This window comes from Spinacia oleracea, chromosome 4, assembly GCF_020520425.1.
Source record: "Spinacia oleracea cultivar Varoflay chromosome 4, BTI_SOV_V1, whole genome shotgun sequence".
Taxonomy (NCBI): Eukaryota; Viridiplantae; Streptophyta; class Magnoliopsida; order Caryophyllales; family Amaranthaceae; genus Spinacia; species Spinacia oleracea.
This window is the reverse complement of record NC_079490.1, coordinates 37,630,395-37,651,243: the sequence shown is the minus strand read 5'-3', so window position 1 is coordinate 37,651,243 and position 20,849 is coordinate 37,630,395. Positions and strand designations below refer to the sequence as shown.

General features: G+C 36.2%; 1 protein-coding gene across 2 annotated transcripts; it reads right to left on the bottom strand.

Moving 5' to 3' along the window:
- Nucleotides 1–4,273: 4,273 nt before the first annotated feature.
- On the bottom strand, nucleotides 4,274–20,224 carry LOC110805428 (homeobox-DDT domain protein RLT3). 2 transcript variants are annotated; one of them, XM_022011032.2, is made up of 18 exons: nucleotides 19,862–20,224; nucleotides 18,834–19,208; nucleotides 17,096–17,154; nucleotides 16,323–16,478; nucleotides 16,093–16,215; nucleotides 15,884–15,946; nucleotides 15,591–15,804; nucleotides 14,908–15,008; nucleotides 14,203–14,289; nucleotides 13,906–14,037; nucleotides 13,647–13,787; nucleotides 11,556–11,678; nucleotides 10,998–11,438; nucleotides 9,166–9,570; nucleotides 8,431–9,048; nucleotides 6,268–6,372; nucleotides 5,927–6,131; nucleotides 4,274–4,821 (listed from the first exon to the last, which is right to left on the bottom strand). In XM_022011032.2, the coding sequence occupies exons 1-18, from the start codon at nucleotides 20,037–20,039 to the stop codon at nucleotides 4,769–4,771; spliced, it is 3,579 nt and encodes a 1,192-aa protein (XP_021866724.1). In that variant the 5' UTR covers nucleotides 20,040–20,224; the 3' UTR covers nucleotides 4,274–4,768. The 2 variants fall into 2 exon arrangements, with proteins under 2 accessions (XP_021866724.1, XP_021866725.1); XM_022011033.2 differs by having other exon boundaries at nucleotides 15,884–15,943; nucleotides 19,862–20,223.
- Between the last annotated feature and the right edge of the window lie 625 nt (nucleotides 20,225–20,849).

Sequence of the window (20,849 nt, the reverse complement as noted above, 5' to 3'; positions counted from 1 at the left end):
AGAGGTACAGAAGAACAAGATTTCAAATAGATATTGGAGGAGAGAGAAAGGCACAGTTTTCAAGTTGGAGAGGAATTCAAATTTTGGGGGAAAGGCGGGCAATGTAGCCGTTAAAGAAAAGCAGATTTGGTTTTTTTATTTTAATTTTGTTTTTCTTGAATAATTTAATTTGAACAAAAAGATTGACAGAAATTCGTATTGTTTTCATAAATGTGAATTTTTTTTGTCATGAGGTTACAAAGTGGTTTGGTTTGAATATTTTTTGTCATGAGGTTACAAAAGATTAACGGCTATTTTGTGCATGTTACATTAGTTGGGAATTTTGGCTTTTGCTACAACAACAATCTTCCAACTGGGTTAGAGCTGTTAAAAAGGTTACTCGAGTCGGGTCTGGGTCTGGTCATCTCGGGTCTCGGTTCATAATCTGGTCGGGTCGTGTCGGGTCATTTTATCACCGGGTGCAGGTCGGGTTCAGGTCAGGTTGAAAATTTGTCGGGTCATGTCGGGTTATTTTTTCATTTCGGTATAGGTCGGGTTCGGTTCGAGTTCGGGTCGGGTCTTTTTCTAATCGGGTACAATTACAGGTTCGGGTCTTAACGAGTCGGGTCAAGTTCGAATCGGATAATTACCGGGTTGGTTAAAATTCAGGTCGGGGTCACTATAGAACACGGGTTAAGACCGGGTCGATAGCTATCAGAATTAGTCAAGTTTTAAGCTTATAATTAACTTTTATAAATTTAGTTAAATTTGGTTTAACGCTTTTCACTTGTTCTAGATTAGGTAATTATAAAAAATATATTAACTTGATTTAAGTTATTATTTAGTTAGGTCAATGACAAACCGGGTTGTCAACAGGTCGCGTAAATTCGGATAACGGGTTGTCGCGAATTTAGTCAATAACCGGTTTCATCGGGTTATAATCGGTTTCGGGTTGACATCGGGTCGGGTGTTGAATCGGGTTCGGGTCATTTTTCGGTCGGGTAAGCTGACTCAGTTTTGTTATCGGTTATATTTCGGTCGGGTATCAGGTTCGGGTCCGGGTCATGCATTAACAGGTCGAAATCGGTCATCGGTTTTAACGGGTTGGATACGGTCGGGTTACGGGCTTCCTATTTTAACAAAATTTCGGGTCTCGGGTCTGATCCGGGTCCTTAAAAATACAGGTCGGTTCAGGTCGGTTTCTCGGGTCGGGTCAGTTTTTGACAGCTTAGAGAATCCTTATTTCTGTTATATTTTTTTCAATTTAAATTTGAGCTTGTCCAACTGGGTTCAGGTCCTAATGGTCTATGGGTGACGTTGGGTATGAAAAAAAGTAGAGCTTTACCCCACCCCATAGGATCTAAAATTTATAGACCCATAACCAAGTTTATGGGTAGCGTTCGACGTGATCTCAGTAGGATCATGGACTACTGGCTTCTCCAGTGGAAATGTATAATTATTGCAGGATAAAAGAGTAAGATGATAAATTAAATCAACTAATAAGATTTACAAAAATAAATTTTCCATTAGGATCCCATTTGGTTTGTCATTCAAAATAAAAATATTTTCCAAGAAAAATCAAGATTTCGTTAGTTTTCATTTAGTTGGTTCCTTACAAAATAATTCTTTAAAAAAATTGAGTAGATAAGTGAGGATGGATGGAAAGAGAGGAGCGTAAGGACAAAAAAAGTGAAAAGGTAATTTAAATTTCCTTTCAATGAAAAAATGTATTCCATTCTTTAGAGCAGGGGCGGATTCAATTAACAAATAGAGGGGTTAATTGACCCCACTTAAATTGTTAAATTTTGCTAATTTTCTTTATATTTTTTCAACTTTGGTTATAAAAGTAACTACTTGACCCCACTAAAATCTGTATTTTTTATTGGCAAATTTGCAAAAAATGACTTTTTATGACCGAAATTTTACGAGAAATGACCTTTTATAATTTTTTTTGCGAATACACACCTTAACGTAATTTTTTTTGCGAAGACACACCTTAACATTATATTTTTTTGCGAAAGAATAACAAATGGTAATTTCCGGCATTGACTTAGTGTTTCCGGCGTTGACTTGCACGTGATGTGCACGTGTGCCTTATTTTTTTTGCTATCCACACCCCATTTCCCTCTCAAATTGGAAGCTTTAAAGAAGAGGAAGGAGGGTGAGGATGTTTGCTTCGATGGCGTTAACCTCGTGCTTTGTGACTACCGGTGAGCTTGCTTCTTTCATTTTCTTTTTCTGCACATTGTTTTAGGGTTTTACTTTCTCCATTTTTAATTCAATTTTGTTTAATTTGGTGTGGTAACAGGGATAGCCCTAAGAGCTAAGGCGTACCATCCTGCTTGTGTTAAACGAGACGAGTCGTTCTTTCGCCGAAGCATACGATATGGAACTGTGGTATGTTATTGTGTTGGTTAATTAAGTGGGATAAAAGCCCCCCAAGATCAACAAATTTTCCAAAGATTTTACCAAATTTGGTACTTTATGTACAATTTATTTTTCTGGAAACTTCAATTTTTTGACAAATTTGTAGAAACCCAAAAAATTAAAGAACATAATTGAAATTAAAGCTGATTAAAAATCGAATCTTTGTGAAACGAAATTTTCATAAATTTTTTTACTAATGTTGAAGATTTTGGATCTGTAAATAGAGAGAATTAGAAAGATAAAGATTGAGGAGAGAGAAAGAAAGGAGGGGGGGGGGGTTGAAGAAGAAGGAGGAGAATAGATTGGGGGGCAAAGGAGAATGTACCTGATTCCTTGTTAAATTTAATTGCAGAGGAAATCAAATTTTTTTTCAACTATTCCTGGGGTTGGGGAGGAAGAACTTAGTTCTCTGGGAAAAAAATTCGATTTTTTTTAAGCTTTAGGTTTTAAAGCTTCCAATTTGAGAGGGAAATGGGGTGTGGATTGCAAAAATAAGGCACACGTGCACATCACGTGCAAGTCAATGCCGGAAACTACTATTTGTTTGTCTTTCGCAAAAAAAATTAACGTTAAGTTGTGTTTTCGCAAAAAAAATTATAAAAGGTTCATTCTCTCAAAATTTGGGTTATAAAAGGTCATTTTAACAAATTTGTCTTTTTTATTTTGCACCACTAAACATTTTTCCTAGATCTGCCACTGCTTTACAGAGTTATTGAAAAACTATTTCACATACCTTAATAACATACAACCTAAAATAATTGGAAAGGGAAAATTATTTTCTTGGAAAACATTTTAAACAAAACTACACTCCCTCTATATTACTCCCTCCGTATTTATTTAAGAGATATACTTGTCTTTTCTGGCCTACACTTGCCATTTTTAGTAACTTATCAACTCCACAATCTAATTAAATAATACATCTTATTTACCCTATGTCCCACCACCATATTAAACAAATAATTTCAGAACTACACTCCACCCCCACCCCCTAAAATGACATTGTCCCCACTAGTTTTACTTATTAAAATATCTATATAACCCCACTTGTTTTATTACTTTATTTCATTCAATTTTTCTTCTTAATACTCGTACCCGGCCAATTGTATTCCTTAAATAAATACGGAGGGAGTTGAAGTTTTTTGTATCAATATTTAAGGATCCTCTATATTCAAAATATTACAACACATATGAACTTGTACAAAAGAAGAGTGAAGATAAATGTGCCAGTGTAGCATCAATAATACATACTCTCTCTGTCCCTTAATACTCGCACCGTTTTGATTGAACAAGCTTGCCAATGCACAACTTTGACCACCAATATCTTTAACTCTATTATAAAAACTTATAAAAATATTAATATTTTATAAATATATATTAAGATGAAGCCAACAATATTTATATACTAACATTTATTTTCATATACTAGAAATAAAATAGTGACAAAATAAATTATGTGAATAGTGCAAAAAGTCAAAACGGTATGAGTATTAAGGGATAGAGAAAGTAACTACATAAGAAAGAGTACTACTTTAGGAGGCTTTTCATTCTCTTTTCTAGAGACCCGGTTAAAGTAATTGTTTTTGTGTTTTAACTATAGATAATAAATTTCTATTTTATGAACCAAAACCTGACATAGACAAGTCAAATGACCTGTTTTGCTTACATGGTGCACAATCATCCTGTTCAAATGTTAAGAGAGTGGGAAGAGACGGGGAAATTAGCAATAGAAAATATTCAAGTTTGTACTCAAGATAAAAGGGAAAAAAAAAAGGAGCGACGATCAAAAGTAAAAGAGCCTGGGTCAAACAACGAAATTATGTCTCAAACTCTCAAAGTTAAACAGCTCTATAACTTGGACAGTACTATATCATGATCAACAAAAAAATCACCTTCATTTATTTATATGTATAACGAACACACGATCGTTGTGTCATGACAAAATAATATGACACTCAGCTTCAAAATTTTGGTATGCTTTAGAGCATTGTTCTACAGAGAAATCATGGGTGTTGAATTATGGATGCTTGATTTCTACTCTAGTGTCGTATACTATAAACTAGTTTTACAAGATAATTGTGGCGTCGATCACCGACTCACCACAAGCTTCTAAAGTTCTATCTGTACACACTATCTCTTTAGCCAACCTGCCCAAAATATTCAAAATAAATTAAATGAGCGTCAGCAACCCTTCTCCTCTGTACAAGATACCCGCAGCCTTTACCATTTGAACTTTCCAAGCCTCCGAGCTATTATCCAAAAGGGTTCTCTTGTAGAATCGTAGAGAACATAGCCTTTTTCCGGGTCTGTCTGCCTTTTGTAAAGGGAAATAAATCAATCTTCTACCAGGCCAGCGGTGCACATCTCAGTCATCATCATCAACTGAAACCATTACCGGGGCGGCTACTAAGTTCTGGCCTGGAATAAGCAAGTTAAATATGGCTCAATAAAACTATGTAAATGAAACCATAACATACTGAAACATAGATGAAAAGACAACACATTATACAACACAGGAGAAGTGTATGCAATTCTCAGGGATAAACAAGTGCACCATCCCTCGAATGTCTTTAGCAAGTCTTTCACGCATTAGTAGGTTTTAGCCTGTTGACTTTATCAAACATCTTCTCCCACTTCAGAGCTGTTGTTTGATGAGATATGAACTTGAACTCTGAGCTAGCTTCTTAAAGGAAAATTCTAATAGAATCTGGCTGCTTTTTTTTATTTTTTTACTTATTAACGAATAACACCCCGTATTCCTAAGTGAAAACCCCGAGTTGGACACAGCTTTTCAGCTAAGGAGATGAATACAATCAACTAGACCAACAATCAATTAACAACTAGCAGCCCATTGATTACCTAATTTTACATCAATCTTTGCAATCAAGTATTTGTTCTTTCACTGGCAAGTGGCAACTTTCACATTACATCACTCAGATAAAAAGCTTCAATTTTGGCCCCTTTACACAACTGTCACAAATTCGCTAGAATTATTAGCAGAAAACTAACCGCGACACGGAGACTATAATAACAACATTACCCCAGTAGGCCACTAGGCCTAATGAGAAGGCAACTGATATGAGCAGACTCTTAATCCTGAGAGTGAAGAGGTTGACAGCTAACTGCATAGGTCTATACTTTAGCAGACTCACCGACATCCAAGCACACACATACATAAGGGGAAAAGAAAATCAAAAAGATAAGCAACGAAAGATTGACTAGGATTCTTAATTTAGGATTATAGAACCAAAGCTAATAATAATGACTTAATTAAAGGAATGGTAGAAGAAACATGAACCATCCTTTACTAAGAAACTAGAGAAGCAGAGAGCACCTTCCTATAGTAATTCCTTATGGGTTTTTAGGGCTTAATATGAACATCTAAATCTAACCATCTCTGCAGTCCTTCGAAGAAGAGATGCTAGATACATGTGATGCACATCCATCTAAAAGACCACAATATCACTTGAACTAGCAAAGGGCGAAAAAAACTGAGGAAAAAAGAACTTATTAACTAGCATACCTTTAGCAGTTTCAACTATTTTCTCGTCCAATTGCAAAGCAATCATGGCATCTAATTTTACCAGCCAGAGTGCAACAGCAGATGAAGTTTGGGGCATAGTTTGAAATTCTGCAACAAAATCTTCAATTGTATACTTGCATTTATGTGTGGCAGTGAATTGTGACACCCAATCCACATTAAGGGAACCAACAAAATCACCTAGAACCTATTACATAAATACCAGAGAAACAATCAGTAGCAAACAAACATAATTAAATTTGAAAAAGATGCACCAGTAATATTGATACCAAGTGAACAGAAAACAAGAAAGCAATAGATCAGAGAATAATTAAATTATATACCTGTAAAAACTCGTGTAAAGAAGAGGTGCGTCTGAGCCTCCGAACCCAAAGCTTGTAAGCAGATTTTTTCCATCCCCCAATCAGTGCACTCTCTGGCATAATCAACTGTAAGACAAATGTTAGTTTGGAACCATAATGGTGGTTTATTTGACCCCAGAAAAATGATCATCAGCCAAAGGGACGTCTTTGTTAAATTCAGAACAGATTTCAGTAATGGAATAAATAAATCAAATAAGAAGTGTTACGAAGGTGGAGCAGAATTCTAACAAATTAAGCAAAGAGAAAGGGGAAATGAAGAATGCCCAGCACATGTTACAGTTGAGAGCGCATACCGGGATTAGTAGCCTACCGTATGAGGCTATGATCATTGGCCCATACAGCAAAAGGCCCACCCGATTCAACAAATAAGCTAGACTAACACAGCCAATCGTGGAATCCTATCATTCCTCAATCCTCTCTAATCAACCCACCCAGACACCAACACAACAGTGAAAATTAAGGCCACCACGATATTGTATGACCTACAGAGCTCTTAAAACGCGCATAATAACCCTGAAATTCCAAAACACAAGTTGGGCTATTCCAACTTATTCAGAAATACTAAGGCACGGTTTGGATAATGCAAGGGAGAAGAACCAAGAACGGAATTCTGATTTTTTTTGTTTGGTTCAACCAGACAAGTTAATATTTGTTTGGCTTCTGCCGGATTAAAGAATGGAACCACTATGTCTCCTCTCTTTCCTCCGAAACCACCATGGCTCTTCTCATCACCGCCATCCTTTCTGTCATCCTTCTTCCATGCAATTGCAGGTATGGGCATAGGAGGGTTAGACATAGAAAGAATGACAAGTAAAAAAAACCATTAGTAAGCCAATCCATCCTTTTTTGTTGAAAACTTGAGATCTCGTCAAGGAAATAAACTAAAGGGTACCCAGCAGATTGCGAAGTTCCCCCAAGTGTCACTCATAATTATTCTTGCATGAATGGAGATGTTCCATGAAGTATTATTTCCACTGCCTTCAACTTTCTGAGAATCATCATATGATCCACAGTTTCTACAAAGATCCACTAGACTATTTTCCTATTACTCTATGAACTGCATATACTCATGCTCCTAGTCCTAGTACAAATGTACAATATTGCCAAAGGAACTTTAAGTAACACAGAATCTATCACTCTTCAATCCTTAGCAAGGAAATCAGTTATGTACTCCTCTGTCCCCCTAAGATTGTCCCATTGCATTTTTGGGTCAAACTTGAAAAATTTTGACCATGAATTCTCACTAGTTTGTAAAACATAATGTAATCCCATGTGGGGTCTTATTAGAATCATTTCAATGTAAATTTTTAGATTTTCAACTTTTTATAATTTTTACATGGGTTGAATTAGAATATTTATGATTTAATCGTGTCTTGGAGATCGTGAAAAGTCAAATTGAGCAACATTGAAGGGACCGAGGGAGTAGTGAATAATATTGGTCTGTTCTGGGTGAGAAAATTTGAAAAGAAGGGAAAGCGAAGAAGATCATTTCCTCATTAAAGTTGATCATTTTTCCTAGTTTGGACGCTGTGTTGGAGAAAAGAGGGAAAGGAATAGGCGGGAACCATTATCCTTTCCTCATTAATGAATTATACCGTTCCAAAAAGTGGGAATATTTAAAAGGAAAATCTTCCCTTTACCATCCCCTTCCCTCTTTTTCTTTCCCTTTCCTTTCCCTACAAAACTGTTGTCTAAACATACTAATAAATTAGAATTTAAACTTTTGGAACTCGTGCTGTGGTGGATGCAAGGGAAGAAAAGGTAAATCTAGAGCTACAAATTAGCCAAATCAACATGCAAACTATCTGAAAGAAACCAATGAAATCAATATATACCACCTAATATCTGTTTAGAAGAAGTAAATGAAGTGTCTCATTATTTCAAAATGTAGAGCCTAGACCAGAAAAATGAATGTCTTTCAGACACCGCAGGACTGCACCAACCAGTCCACGCAATATGCATCTGGAACTTATTAATGGAAAACACAATTGAATCAGGCCTTTCATGTTGTAAATACACAAGTTTAGCCAAAGCTGAAAAACGCAACTGTAGGTAAAATAATATATTGGCCCAAGACTAAAGGTCAAATAATAAGTTAGACCACTTAGACCAAAGGTAACATACCTCAATCACATGGATTGCAGCTTTGAGAGCCTGTAGTTTTGATGGCAACACTTTATGCATCGGACAGATATCAGCATCTTCAGGGGCATGACATGTAGCCACATGGATAGCGTACTTTTCTTCAAGATCCAAGTCAAGCTCAAATGTAGTATGACATGTCTTACAATGCCTTTCATCACGCCAGTAAAGATCATTACAACTTCCACATCTTGTCCACGAATCAAAAAATGACCGCTTTCCATGTTTAACAGCATGAAGAATGGAGTAAAAGTCATTCCATATCCACGAGTCATAAGCTTGAAGCCGCTCATATTTCTGTTTTTGCTGTTCTGCCTTTTTTCCAACTATGAAAGGTGCAGCATCAGATGATGTTACAGCATTAAATAAAGTCTCACCCAACGACAAATTATCTATATCAGATATGGGTGACGGGCTATCTTCATTGATCCTGTCTATCTCAGATAGACCAGATTGTGCTGACTGGCTGCCGCTAATATCAATTGGTATCCTGCTCAACATTTCTTCAACAAGAAATGGCATACGCTTCTCCAGTGATGCCAGAAGGACAGCTTCCCTCCTACCTTGATCATTCAAAGAATCCAGCAAGTCACATAGAGCCTGCAACCATAATCAACAGAAACATATTCAAGATATAAGATTTGAAAAAGAAAAAGAGAAGGAAAAAGAGAAGATGCAACTTATACAGGGAAAATAAAAAAAAATATCAAAGGTCACCTCTTCACTATCAATCACTTGCCACTGACCATCATCAGAAGACTCTACATAGACTCGTTTATGTCCAGGATCATCAGCATCACAAGGACCCAAGAAGAGCCAATATCTATTATACCTGCGATCAGAACCCAGAAAAATAGATTGAATTGGATGTAGATCATCTCCATTTCCTGCTCCATTAGAACCTTTTTTCTTGCCAGAATATCTACACTCTTCAGACATCATTGATAACACTACTGATGAATCAACAGCATAAAAAGCTGAAGAGAAACGCCCGTTTTCTCTATCATCGCCGCAGGATGAGATATGCAAGCTAGGTCTCTGTACTGTTGATCGCTTAATTTTTCCTCCAGACCCATGCTGATAAGTCCTTGGAACACAGTCTGCAATTGCTGCCGATGGATCCTACAACGCAATTCCAGATTCAAGTTCATTCATTATTATTACCCCATTGCCTCAAAGAGGCTCCCGCAAGAAGCGGGGTAAGGGGGGTCGGACGTACGCAACCTTACCCTTGCAATTGCAGAGAGGTTGTTTCCAATTGACCCAAAAGCAATTCCAGATTCAAGTAAATGCGGAAAATCTTCAAGAAATAGCCATGCAATATACATACGTCAACCATCTCTACTATGGTTATTAGACACCTAAAGTCCACAAAGACTAAGAACTGCAAAAAAATAAGGCGATCAAGTGATTGTTGATCTTCTATTGGAATTGACTAAGTTTAGGCTCAATAGGAGTGATTAATTTATGTATATTTGAATTGTGGTAAAACAAGTCTTTTGAGTGTTAGAATTGCAGTCACACTAAACAGAAGGATTACGAGTCTCAACTAAAATATAAACCGTCCATACAACAACAGCATCGTACTGCTTAGCAAAATTAGGCCTTCAGTAAAGACATCCAAACATCATGGACTGCCAACACATTAAACATGTTCAGCATCCGATAGCATTCTGGTAAAACAAGCACCATATCTTTCAACTATCAGCCATCAGATCTAGATAGTGCAAGATACAAAAGGAGAGAATTGCCATTCTAAATGCAGTCATTTTAATCTCATAACTCGTATTTATGCCACAACTATCTACCTAATGTAACCTTCACCAACAAGACAACACGTTTCGGGGAAAAAAGTGGAACAAAAATCATACAGAGAAAAACAATAAAGACCTGAAAGGTATTTACAAGGCATTAACCCACAAAGCAAAAACTGTTATGAGATAAAGAATTCATTAAGTTATTCCTCACTTCTCTTATTTAATTATAAGTTAAATTATTGACGAAGATATATTCCTTATAGCTACAATTCTAATTTAAAACTCCTACCTCATAGGGAAATGGTTATTTTTAGGTTCAAAACAAGGGTACACAATTTTCCAACCTCGCAATTCGCAAATTTAGAAGTTCTACATGTGATACGATAATGTTCATCATTTTCAAGATATTGAAAACAGATGGGAAGGGAAATACTCATAGCAACCATGATTTAGAATGTACAAAATGAATTTTCTGCAATTAACTGCGCCGACGAGTCGACAGCTATCTTCCTGAAACAACACGCCTTATAAAAGGTTATGGCCAGGCAAACTTTTCAAACTCTTAAGAATGAGATTGCAATTAATATCGTGAGATGGCTGTGTACTGTTGCATGATAAGTTGAACTCGTAAAATACAATGAAGGTTGTATTGTCGGGGAGCAAGGCAGAAAACTTGTGGATAGTTGTGTGGCATTTGACAAGGAACAAAAGCAAGAAACTTACAAAAGTCATCGAAAAAGGAAACAATAAAGATCAGATGTTATGGTGCAAATCTAAATCACTACAACTTACCTCCATTTTAATGCTGGATCCTGCACTTACAAGATCAACAAGAGCAAGTAAAGTATTCAGCTTCTCCTCAATGCTTAGGTCCGAATATTCTCCCTCCATCAAACCTAACAGCCATGACTCCCCGGGGTGACTTTCATCTATGACAGAAGAAAGACTAGATGGATTATTTTCAGGATACTGATGGCCCATATCAGGCCTTGAGGAAGATATTCCAGAGTCACACTCGGCATTAGTGCTATGGAAACTCCTCGATCCATCGTCAATGCTTCCATTGTCATCGTTATCCGACAGAGTATCTTCGTCTTTCTTCATGATTGATGTTAAACGTAGACGATATGTAGATGACGAGATTTTTTCAAATAAAGTAATATCACTGGCCAAAATTGAGCAAATTGAATCTTCAAGTTCATCATCTGTTTTTTCCAGATTCAAGTCCACTATCTTCAAGACAAATACAAAATTCCGTCATTCAGTATCACGTATTTCACAAAAGTGACACATTTCTACTGTCTACATCATATAGATGAGATTCGTGTAAAGCAACACACATAGACGGACCTGCGAATATTTTGCCAACTCATTGACCTTCATTCCCTTGTTTTTTTGCTCAAACAAAATGCTAAAAAGTGTTCCCTTCAACGTATCAGGGTGAAATCCACACCTGGCCATATGATCTGATTCCTGAGAGAGAAAGAAAATATTTATATCATTATGCATTGATTCTTGAATGCATATATGCTAAAGGACTAGTAGATAAAAGAGAGATACGACCATGTGATAAACGCATGCATCTAAACACTAAAAAGCTCTTAGAGAACCGACCTCAAGAAAACAAAAACGAATATGGAGTATAGATTACACAGCTTCGACTGTGCAAGATTTATGCTAAGCAGAATCAATCATATACAAGTAATACAAGTATACAACATCAGCATCACTTCGCAGTTGAAGGCCATTTTTTAAAAGTGGCTCACAAAAAATGCTTGTGAGAAGAGACAGTCAAATGACTCAGATCTAATTATGCTTCCAGTTTAGACTTCACACCTATATCCGGGGCCGAAACGCAGCCAAAAAGGGCAGCAAGAAAGGCTCTCACCCCAACCCCCACACACACATGACACACAAAAAACATATTCTTGCTCCTTCCTTTTGCATTACTCCGTATTTTTAATGTATACCCTTGGCATGCACTTTAATGAAGAGATTGGAGAAGGTAAACAGAAATTAATTAAAGTAACTTCAACAGTAGTCCGAGGAAAAGGTTGGGTTATTAAGTATAAATTTATTTTAATCAAGTTGTACGTTTACCATCTCCATTGTCTTCCTTAAACTTCATGGCAAGAGGATATAAAAAAAACGGAGAAGGTATATAAAATGCCATTTTCATACAATTTTGACGCACAGATGGTACCCAAAGGCAGCCAAGAATTGTCATATGATGTATGAAACTATGAATGAATGGTAAACAAAAAAGTAACAGTTCCAGATGCTAGAGATGTCATCTGTCATCATATCACAAGTACGAAGAATGGTGAGGCACTAACTCCAAAAGAGCATGCCAATAATCAGAAAGAGTCGTTACAACCAAGACGTCAAAAAAAAAAAAAAAAAGAAAGAAAGAAAGAAAGAGGCTACCCCTCTTTTTTAGCAGTTTGTCATAACACAAAGTGCTACTTCCTTCATTTCTTAATAGATGCACCATTTTGACTCTGTAATTTGTACTCCTCAAGATCAATCTCTTGTTTCCGTTATAACAAACCAGTTTGTCATAACACAAAGTGCTACTTCCATTGTTTCTAATAGATGCACCATTTTGACTTTTCACACTATTCATTTAATAACTTTGACCACATTTATTACTAATATGTAAAGGCAGGTTTTGTAATTTTTAATTGTTATTGGGTTAATCTCAAATATATATTTTCAAAATATCCAATTTTATAATTTTTATTAATATGTAATTAAAGATATTGATGGTCAAAGTAGTATACAAATAGTGTAGAAAGTCAAAATGATGCATCTATTGTGAAAAGGAGGAAGTATGTACTAACTTTTTCAATTATTTTATACATCCACTACATTCAGATGGCAAGACATTCTAATTTGATACTCCCTCTGTATTTAAATAGGAGATAAACTTACCATTTTCGGCCGTATTTAAATAGGAGATAAACTTACCATTTCCGGCCGTATTTAAATAGGAGAAACACTTGCCATTTTTAGTAACTTTTCAACCCCACCATCTAATTAAATAGTACTCCAACCCAACTGCCACATTAAACAATTAATTTCATTAACCCCCCACCCCACACCCCTCCAAAATTTAGTAGTCCCCACTTATTTTACTTGATTAAAATATTTACCCCAACCCCACTTGCTTTATTATTTTACTTCATTCAACTATTTTTCTTTAATACCCGTGCCCGGCCAAGTGTATCTCCTATTTAAATACGGAGGGAGTAACATATAATTTTTAAGAAGCGAAAATAGTTCAAAATAACAATTATTCAAAACAAAATCAAATTATATTATTCAAAGTAGAAACCTGAGACATCGCTCGAGCTACACACTAGTATAACACTAAATTTAGAGCAACAGTGCATTGGAAGCAATGTAAATTCATCTCATTTATTATGAAACAGCACACACCTTGGGAAGACATCCTTTACTTTGGTTACTATCTTTTGATCCAAAGCCAGCTGTAACTAGGATTTGTCGCAATATTTCGGTCCATGTCAGAGGGTTTAGAGATGTCTTCCAAAGGTTCACAGCATAATCTTGTGTCCCAGCCTGTCACGTAATTCATGAACAATAAGCTAGTCTATCTTTTCTGAGATTCACAAATACAAAAACATGATGCAAGTGCACATCATGCGGAAACGGAATTCCTCCCCTAATTAAGACTCACCATACGAAGCAAATTTAGAAACATGCCATTTTTATTTGAGTGAATGGAAGTTCCATAAGAAATCTCCTTTTGAATATCAGACAGCAACAGACCAAGGAGGCACACATGCAATTTCCCCAGTAATGAGGAATCCTGAAAGCCATTTAGAGAGCGACAAAATTTAGCTTTTGATATCTCAACTTAAATTGAGATGCAAAACATGGTATGCTATAAAAGCAAGAAGAACGTGAAGCAATTTAAATCGAGAACCATAATGTGGTAACGGTAAACTGCGTCAAGGGAAACAGAGCAACTCACCTTATCGCAGAATGCCTCTGCAAACTCATCAAGGTTAAATGGACAAAGATCTAGTATTGCAGCATAAGTATACAGAAAATGGAAAACCTGTTCACGGAAACAACATTCATCAACACAAAGTTCAAAACATCTGAAACTAATAAAGCACAACGATCAGAATCATAGCAAAAATCTCAGCATATTCCTTTGCATTTCTTTTTCTTCATTAGGGAAACTAAACAAATTAATAAACAAAAACCAATAAGCATAAAGCGCCTAAAGAGGTAGCAAAAACGGTACAAGATCAAGTCAAAATTTCACTTAGGTTAGGTAGCAAAAGCGTTGCAAATGTGTAACTTCTCAATAAGACTACAACAAAATGCTCACTAGGCACCATAGCAGCAGGCATTTAAAAACATAACCCTAAAACCCCATCATTATCATTACCCCATTGCCTCACAAAGGCTCCCGCAAGAAGCGGGGTAAGGGGGGTCGGACGAACGCAACCTTACCCATGCAATTGCAGAGAGGTTGTTTCCAATTGACCCAAAAGCGATAATGGGACGACAACTGGAGGACCATCTTCTACTTCATGGAAAGGAAGCGAAGAGGTTTTAAGAGCCATTTTGATTTAGTCCATTATGATTTAACCCTAAAACCCCATAATATGCAAAAAGAATCTCAAACATACAAATTTGGAGAGAACAATCAAATAAGACAAGATACCTTAAAAAGTTTCTTCTCAAGCTCCAAGGATGAATTCCAAGGGTGCATACAAAGTGGCTTTCTCATTCTAAGAGCATCAGGGGGGAACTTAGGAAGAAGACCTGTTTTACAATGAAGCATTGATAGTCGATAATCGGAGGGAAATAAATACTCATATACTCTCTTATGTCCCAACAAAAAGGGCATAACACTTGAGTTTGGGCGGAGATCAGAAATAGTTGTTACATACATAATAAAAAAATTAACTGGAAAAGGGTAGATAGAGAAAATAAAAAAGTAAGAGAGAATTTTGATGGAGAGAGAAAACAAGATAAATAACTATGGGCCCATTTGGAATCAAAGCTAGTTTCAGTTTTAACATGATATAGGCTCAACAATCAACTTAAAATTAGTTCTACTTGTCATGTCAATTCTGAAATAAACACACAAAATTAGAAACTACTTTTTATGGTTTTCAGAATTTTAGAATAACTGAAACCTCAAAACGCTAACAAACAGGCCTTAAGTTATTCGTTTAACTTAATTAAAAAAATGTTAAACAACAAAAGGGAAAGCAAGGTTCTGTTTGGGACATCCAAAACAGTAAGTGTGAGCTGTGAAGATCTATCTGTACCAGATAAAGCAATCAGTAGCCACGCCAGCCAGTATTTTAAATTTTAGGGGGGGGGGGGGAATAAGCAAACCTTTGCAAAGCGAACAGCAACCATTCCCAACATTAGCAAAATGACCACCACAAGTTAGTGGGTTTGGTCCAGCTTGGAGCTCCCTTAGCTCAAGCTCCTCGTCATCCGCCTTCGCAGAGAATGAACAGAGATTTTCATCATATCTTGATAAATCCAAAGCAATTTTGCAACAATTTCTTTGTGCCTTCTGAATTTCTTTCTGAATAGATTCAACCTGATATATGTGACAATAAAGTTAGTATTCCTGGCGGTACTAGTACAAGAATATTCCATGCAAAATCCAACAAGTTTACCTTTTTTCGACGAGGAGGAGGCTTCTTTTTCTCCTGAACTTTATTCCCTGACCGTCTCACCTGCTTGAAGTAAAAGAGAGAGAAAACAAATAAATCATTCAATACTTTCTTAAATGAATCAATCTCGTAGGTCGTAGCATTGATTTGCCAGCTACAAAGAGAGTATTGCACAACAACAAAAAAATCCAAAAGCTCGATAGACCACATACAGCCGTAGGTTTCCGTCTCTGTGTTCTCCTCTTGGAATCAGGATTCGCCAGCTGTGAAGCAGTCATAAATCCTTTGCCCATGCCGTGTCTTTTTCCTGGTTGACTATTTTTACGAGGAAGCATCTATGAAATGGAACAGAAAATGGTACAGATAGAAACGTCAAAAGGTTGAGGGGGGAAAACAAAAAGCCACTCAACTACCAAGAAAGAAAATTGACAGGTTCCAGCACCTTCCCCCGTTTAAGTGCTCCATCATTATCTCGAAAAGGAGCATGAGAATTAACCAGCTGCAAGACTGACATCAAACCTTTACCCTTTCCATGTTTCTTCATGGGAATTTTCATTCGACTACATTGCTCAGTGTCTAAAACGGATGATTTCGTCACCTGAAATTGAAGCAAGTCCAGAACTAAATGTCATGTGAATCCTTCTTTTCAGACTTTTCTTTGTTGTCAACTTTTCATGTGATGCGTTATCCTTGAGGGAATCCGTACTGGGTTTCCACTTTTCTGTCATGTACTCATGTGTTTCTTTTGGGGTTTAGAGGGGTTAAGGAACAAATCTGAAGAGGCTTAATGATTTAACAGCACTTTACAGTGCTTATGTTGGAACAAAATTCACTTATCTTTTCAAGAGCCACCTTATCTTGTGATTTGGTAGGTGGGTAGAATAACCTAAGTTTCTTGTAGGCTAAAATAATAGATAGGGCAATTACAAGTAAATTCTAGAGTTTCAAAGGTGATGATTAACTCCAACAGTTGCTTTGGTTTGAGGATCGATGCCTTCTTACTTTGTAATCTTTGTTGGATAAGAAAATAATGTATATAACATAGGCATCGGAGAGTATAAAGAAAGTGGACAAGTCATCCTTGGAACAGCAAACAAAGATAACAATTAACTCATTTTTCATATTTTACCAAATGCAAAAACAAAATAAATAGAAATTCCCAGTCAGACAATATTCCATAATCATTCTGTCTAAATCAACAAAATGTGGCCTTACCTTCCTTCTTTTAAAGGCCCTTTGTTCACCTTGACTTGCAGCCTCACAACATCTGCTACCTGGTTAACACCATGAAGTGAAATAAAAGATTAAAATCAGGAGGGGAACAGGGATTTAATTACAAGATTCATACAAAATCTCTATAAATGATAAACCTCATCTTTGGGTGCTTTATACATGAATGAGCAAAAGAAAAATTATAGTAACGGATGAATAAGACAAACAGCTATTGCTTGATTTGCAGCGAGAGTAACATGGATTTAAATTTACTGTTATCTCCTCCATTTCCTTTTTCATGGGGAAGGAAACATTGAAATTCAGACATCTAAAAGCAATTGACCACAGTAGAGGATGATGAACGCTGTATATATTGAAATGGAAAAACAGATAAGAAGGCCTATTTTGTAAACAATGGGTTATTAAACCTAGGTCGTTTCCTGCAACCAGCAGTCCAGCACCACATTGCTAAACATATCCATCAGCTTATTTTTCTTATTCCCAAGACAGCAATTAGCAGTTAATTTCCAAGTTACTAATAATTAGAAAATAAACTTAAAATTCTTCACGCAATTTTATTTTTAAAAAATCTTTACTGTAATTACATTTCAATCAAAGATAAAAGTAAAATACTAAAGAAAGAAGAAAAGGCGAGGAGCTCGAGAACATGAGGAATCTTCACATAATGGCTTACTTTCCTGACTGACCGAGTGGTGCAAGAAGATCCAAATTCCAAACTCTAAAAGCTTCCTTCCACTATACAAGAGTTGTCACGTGATATTTTCACAAGATTCCAGGGGTACTTTCTTCAGGCTACCTCCAACTCTATAACAGAAAGGCTCTATATTATGAGAACTGCTCACTTAGGAATTTGACACAGTTTACTTGACATAACAAAAGCCACAGGAAGAGCACCTACCTTATTCTACCTTCTCACATTATTAATCTTTAAGTTCGCGTCCTAATACAATTCTAGTACTCTCATCTTCTTCATCGCTTGTATTCACTGGCTCACATTAAGTATTTTCAGGTGAAACTGGAGTTTTAGTCAATTTATTGATAACAAGAGGAACGAGAAAGGGACTCGTGAGTCAAGATTACCTCCTTGAACACCTAATAAAATCACTGCTATACTAGGAATGCTAATCAGCTACAGAACATTCACCAAATTCGTCATCTGGAGTCATTTAGAGACACAAAAACCTACGCAAAAAAACTACAAAAATAGAAATAGTAGTTCTCTGTTCTGACTTTGAAGAGTAACAAGACAGCAAGAAATTAATAAGCGAGGAGCCAAAAATTGTGTCAGACTATTCATTTGTATAATAGTAACAAGAAACTATGCCAAGAAGAAAAACAGAATAGAAAATATATACTACATAGATAGCTAGAAAAAAAGGTGCAGAATAGGGGAATTTGAAGATCTACCTCAAAAAAGGCTTTAAAGATTTATCCAAATGGACACCAAGACAGAAAGCATCAGAATATAAAAGAAATATAATATAATCAAAATATGCAGGGAGAAGTTCATCAAACCCTATACCCTAATGAGCTTTGTTTACCAAAATAAGTGATAACCGCGCCTAAGACCAAGGAAAGAAACTATATGCAAAAAAATCTAAAACCACAACAAAGCCAAAAAGTACTTTCCATGACTAAAAAGATTGATTCATTAGATTTGCCTTGGAAGAAAAAAAAATGAAATTCAACAAAGTCGTAGCTTCAAACAGCAAGGACCAACCTGCAATGCCGTTACTGCCTTGGAACACTGTATCGGGAAGAGGATCAAACTCAACACCAAGGGGCGGACCATCTTTCCTGAATATCTTCATAAATATATAGTCTGGAGAATATAACATATCCTGCACGAGACCAGGTTTTCTTGTACAACTCCCATGCTCTCCTGGCTCCAAACTTGATAAATTCTTCTTTTTCTTCATCTTACTCTTCCCCTTATCTGTCCTCTGTGCAGACCCATTCCCTCCTTGAATATTTCTAGCAGCATCTTGCTTATCTCTTCGACGACGCTCAATAAACCATCTTCTCACTTGCTCACAAGTCAGGCCTAAAGCCGAAGCATAGTCCTCCAGTCTACTCTGTGTTGGGTTCTTATCATCTGTTCAATGAATCCCAAAACTATCATCAAATCACTACTCCCCGTAATTCACCCACAAAAATAAATAACAGCTCAAACAGTATTCAATAGCCAACCAATTTATTCGAAATAAGCAAAATTTAGAGTTCTGATTTATACTTTTAACTAATTCCTTAAAATAGCTTCATTACTAATTAATTCAAACGTAAAAACCAAAAATAAAAATCAATAATGGCACAGTTTGCCTGAGCACGAACACAAAAGTGACAGAAAATGAGTGCACAAGCTAGAATAAACATTCTCCTAAAATACTAATTGAAAAGTAGATTTCTGGAAATTGACGTGAGTACATGACTTACTCATCCATATTAATACAAAAATAAATAATAGAATTGTGGAGATTGTACTGGTAACTAATTCCTCAAAATACAGCTCCGTTACTGATAAATCCCAATCGAATGCTGCGCATTTCCAAGGGCAAAAAAGTGTAGAAATTAAGCAAACCAGCTAGAATTAACATATTCCACGAAATGCCAACAGAATAGAAAAAGTAGAGTTATGGCCATTTTCATGAATAATTCATCAATTATAGAACAACTACCAAAATTACAACAAAAACAGAAATGAGTGACAAATTATCAATTAATTATCCTCAAATTCAAAAAAAAAATTACCAGAGAACAAATTCTCCAAAGTCTGTAGCTGGAGAGGAGTCTTCCGCAACAAATTAAAACCGACATCATCGTCGTTGTCGTCACCGTTGTTGTTGTTGATGACGAAGTCAGTGAGGCTGGTGGTAGGAGAGATAGTGAGAGGTCCATGGTAATGGCGAAGAAGGTGGGTAGTAGCCATGGAGGTTGAAGAAATTCAACGAAGAAAAGATGAGAATGAAAATGGTGAAGTTGTAGGAAGTTTCATAGTTTCGCCATTTTTAATGTCATGATAATTTTGAAGGAAAAGGGGTTTGTTGTTGCTCGGTGAGTGTTTAGGGTTTAGGGATTTCAAAGTAGGGGTTTTACATCATCTGTTTTCAGGTAATAGGGGAAAATATCTCCTCGTTTTTTCTATCTTTTTTTGCCTGCAAAAATAATAAGCTGGCCACATAAAATAATATACGGAATTACGGATATACCCCTAATATGAGTAAAAATTGAAGTATAAGTGTTTTTTTTTAATACTCCGTAGTTAAGAAGGAGGGACCCTACTGACCAGCACCTAACATAGGTTAATTACCGCTCATCTACGCAGGTTATTACTTGTCACTCTCAAACATTTTGTAGGTAATGGGGCTCGATAAAGGTGAGTTCTCCACCAACTTAGCTTGGTTTTACAATGGAGAAAGTCTCTGGTATATTACATGTCAATCAATAATCAAATCAATTATAATCAATCAATAACTATATGCTAAAATTCATTCCAGGAATGACATGTGTCATCTCCTGGTGAGTTCTTAGTATATTTTTATTTCTAACTAGCTCTCGAGTCCATTTAAAGAACGGGCAGTTGTATAATTGTATTGTAACTTGTTTACCTGTTCTTTAAAGTTCCAAGTTTATTAAGGACTTCCTCCGTTTCTTATTAGTCTATTAGATGACACAATTTGATTTCGCCACTATTCGCACAAGATCATTTGACTTCCTTTTATGATTTATACTTAAGGGA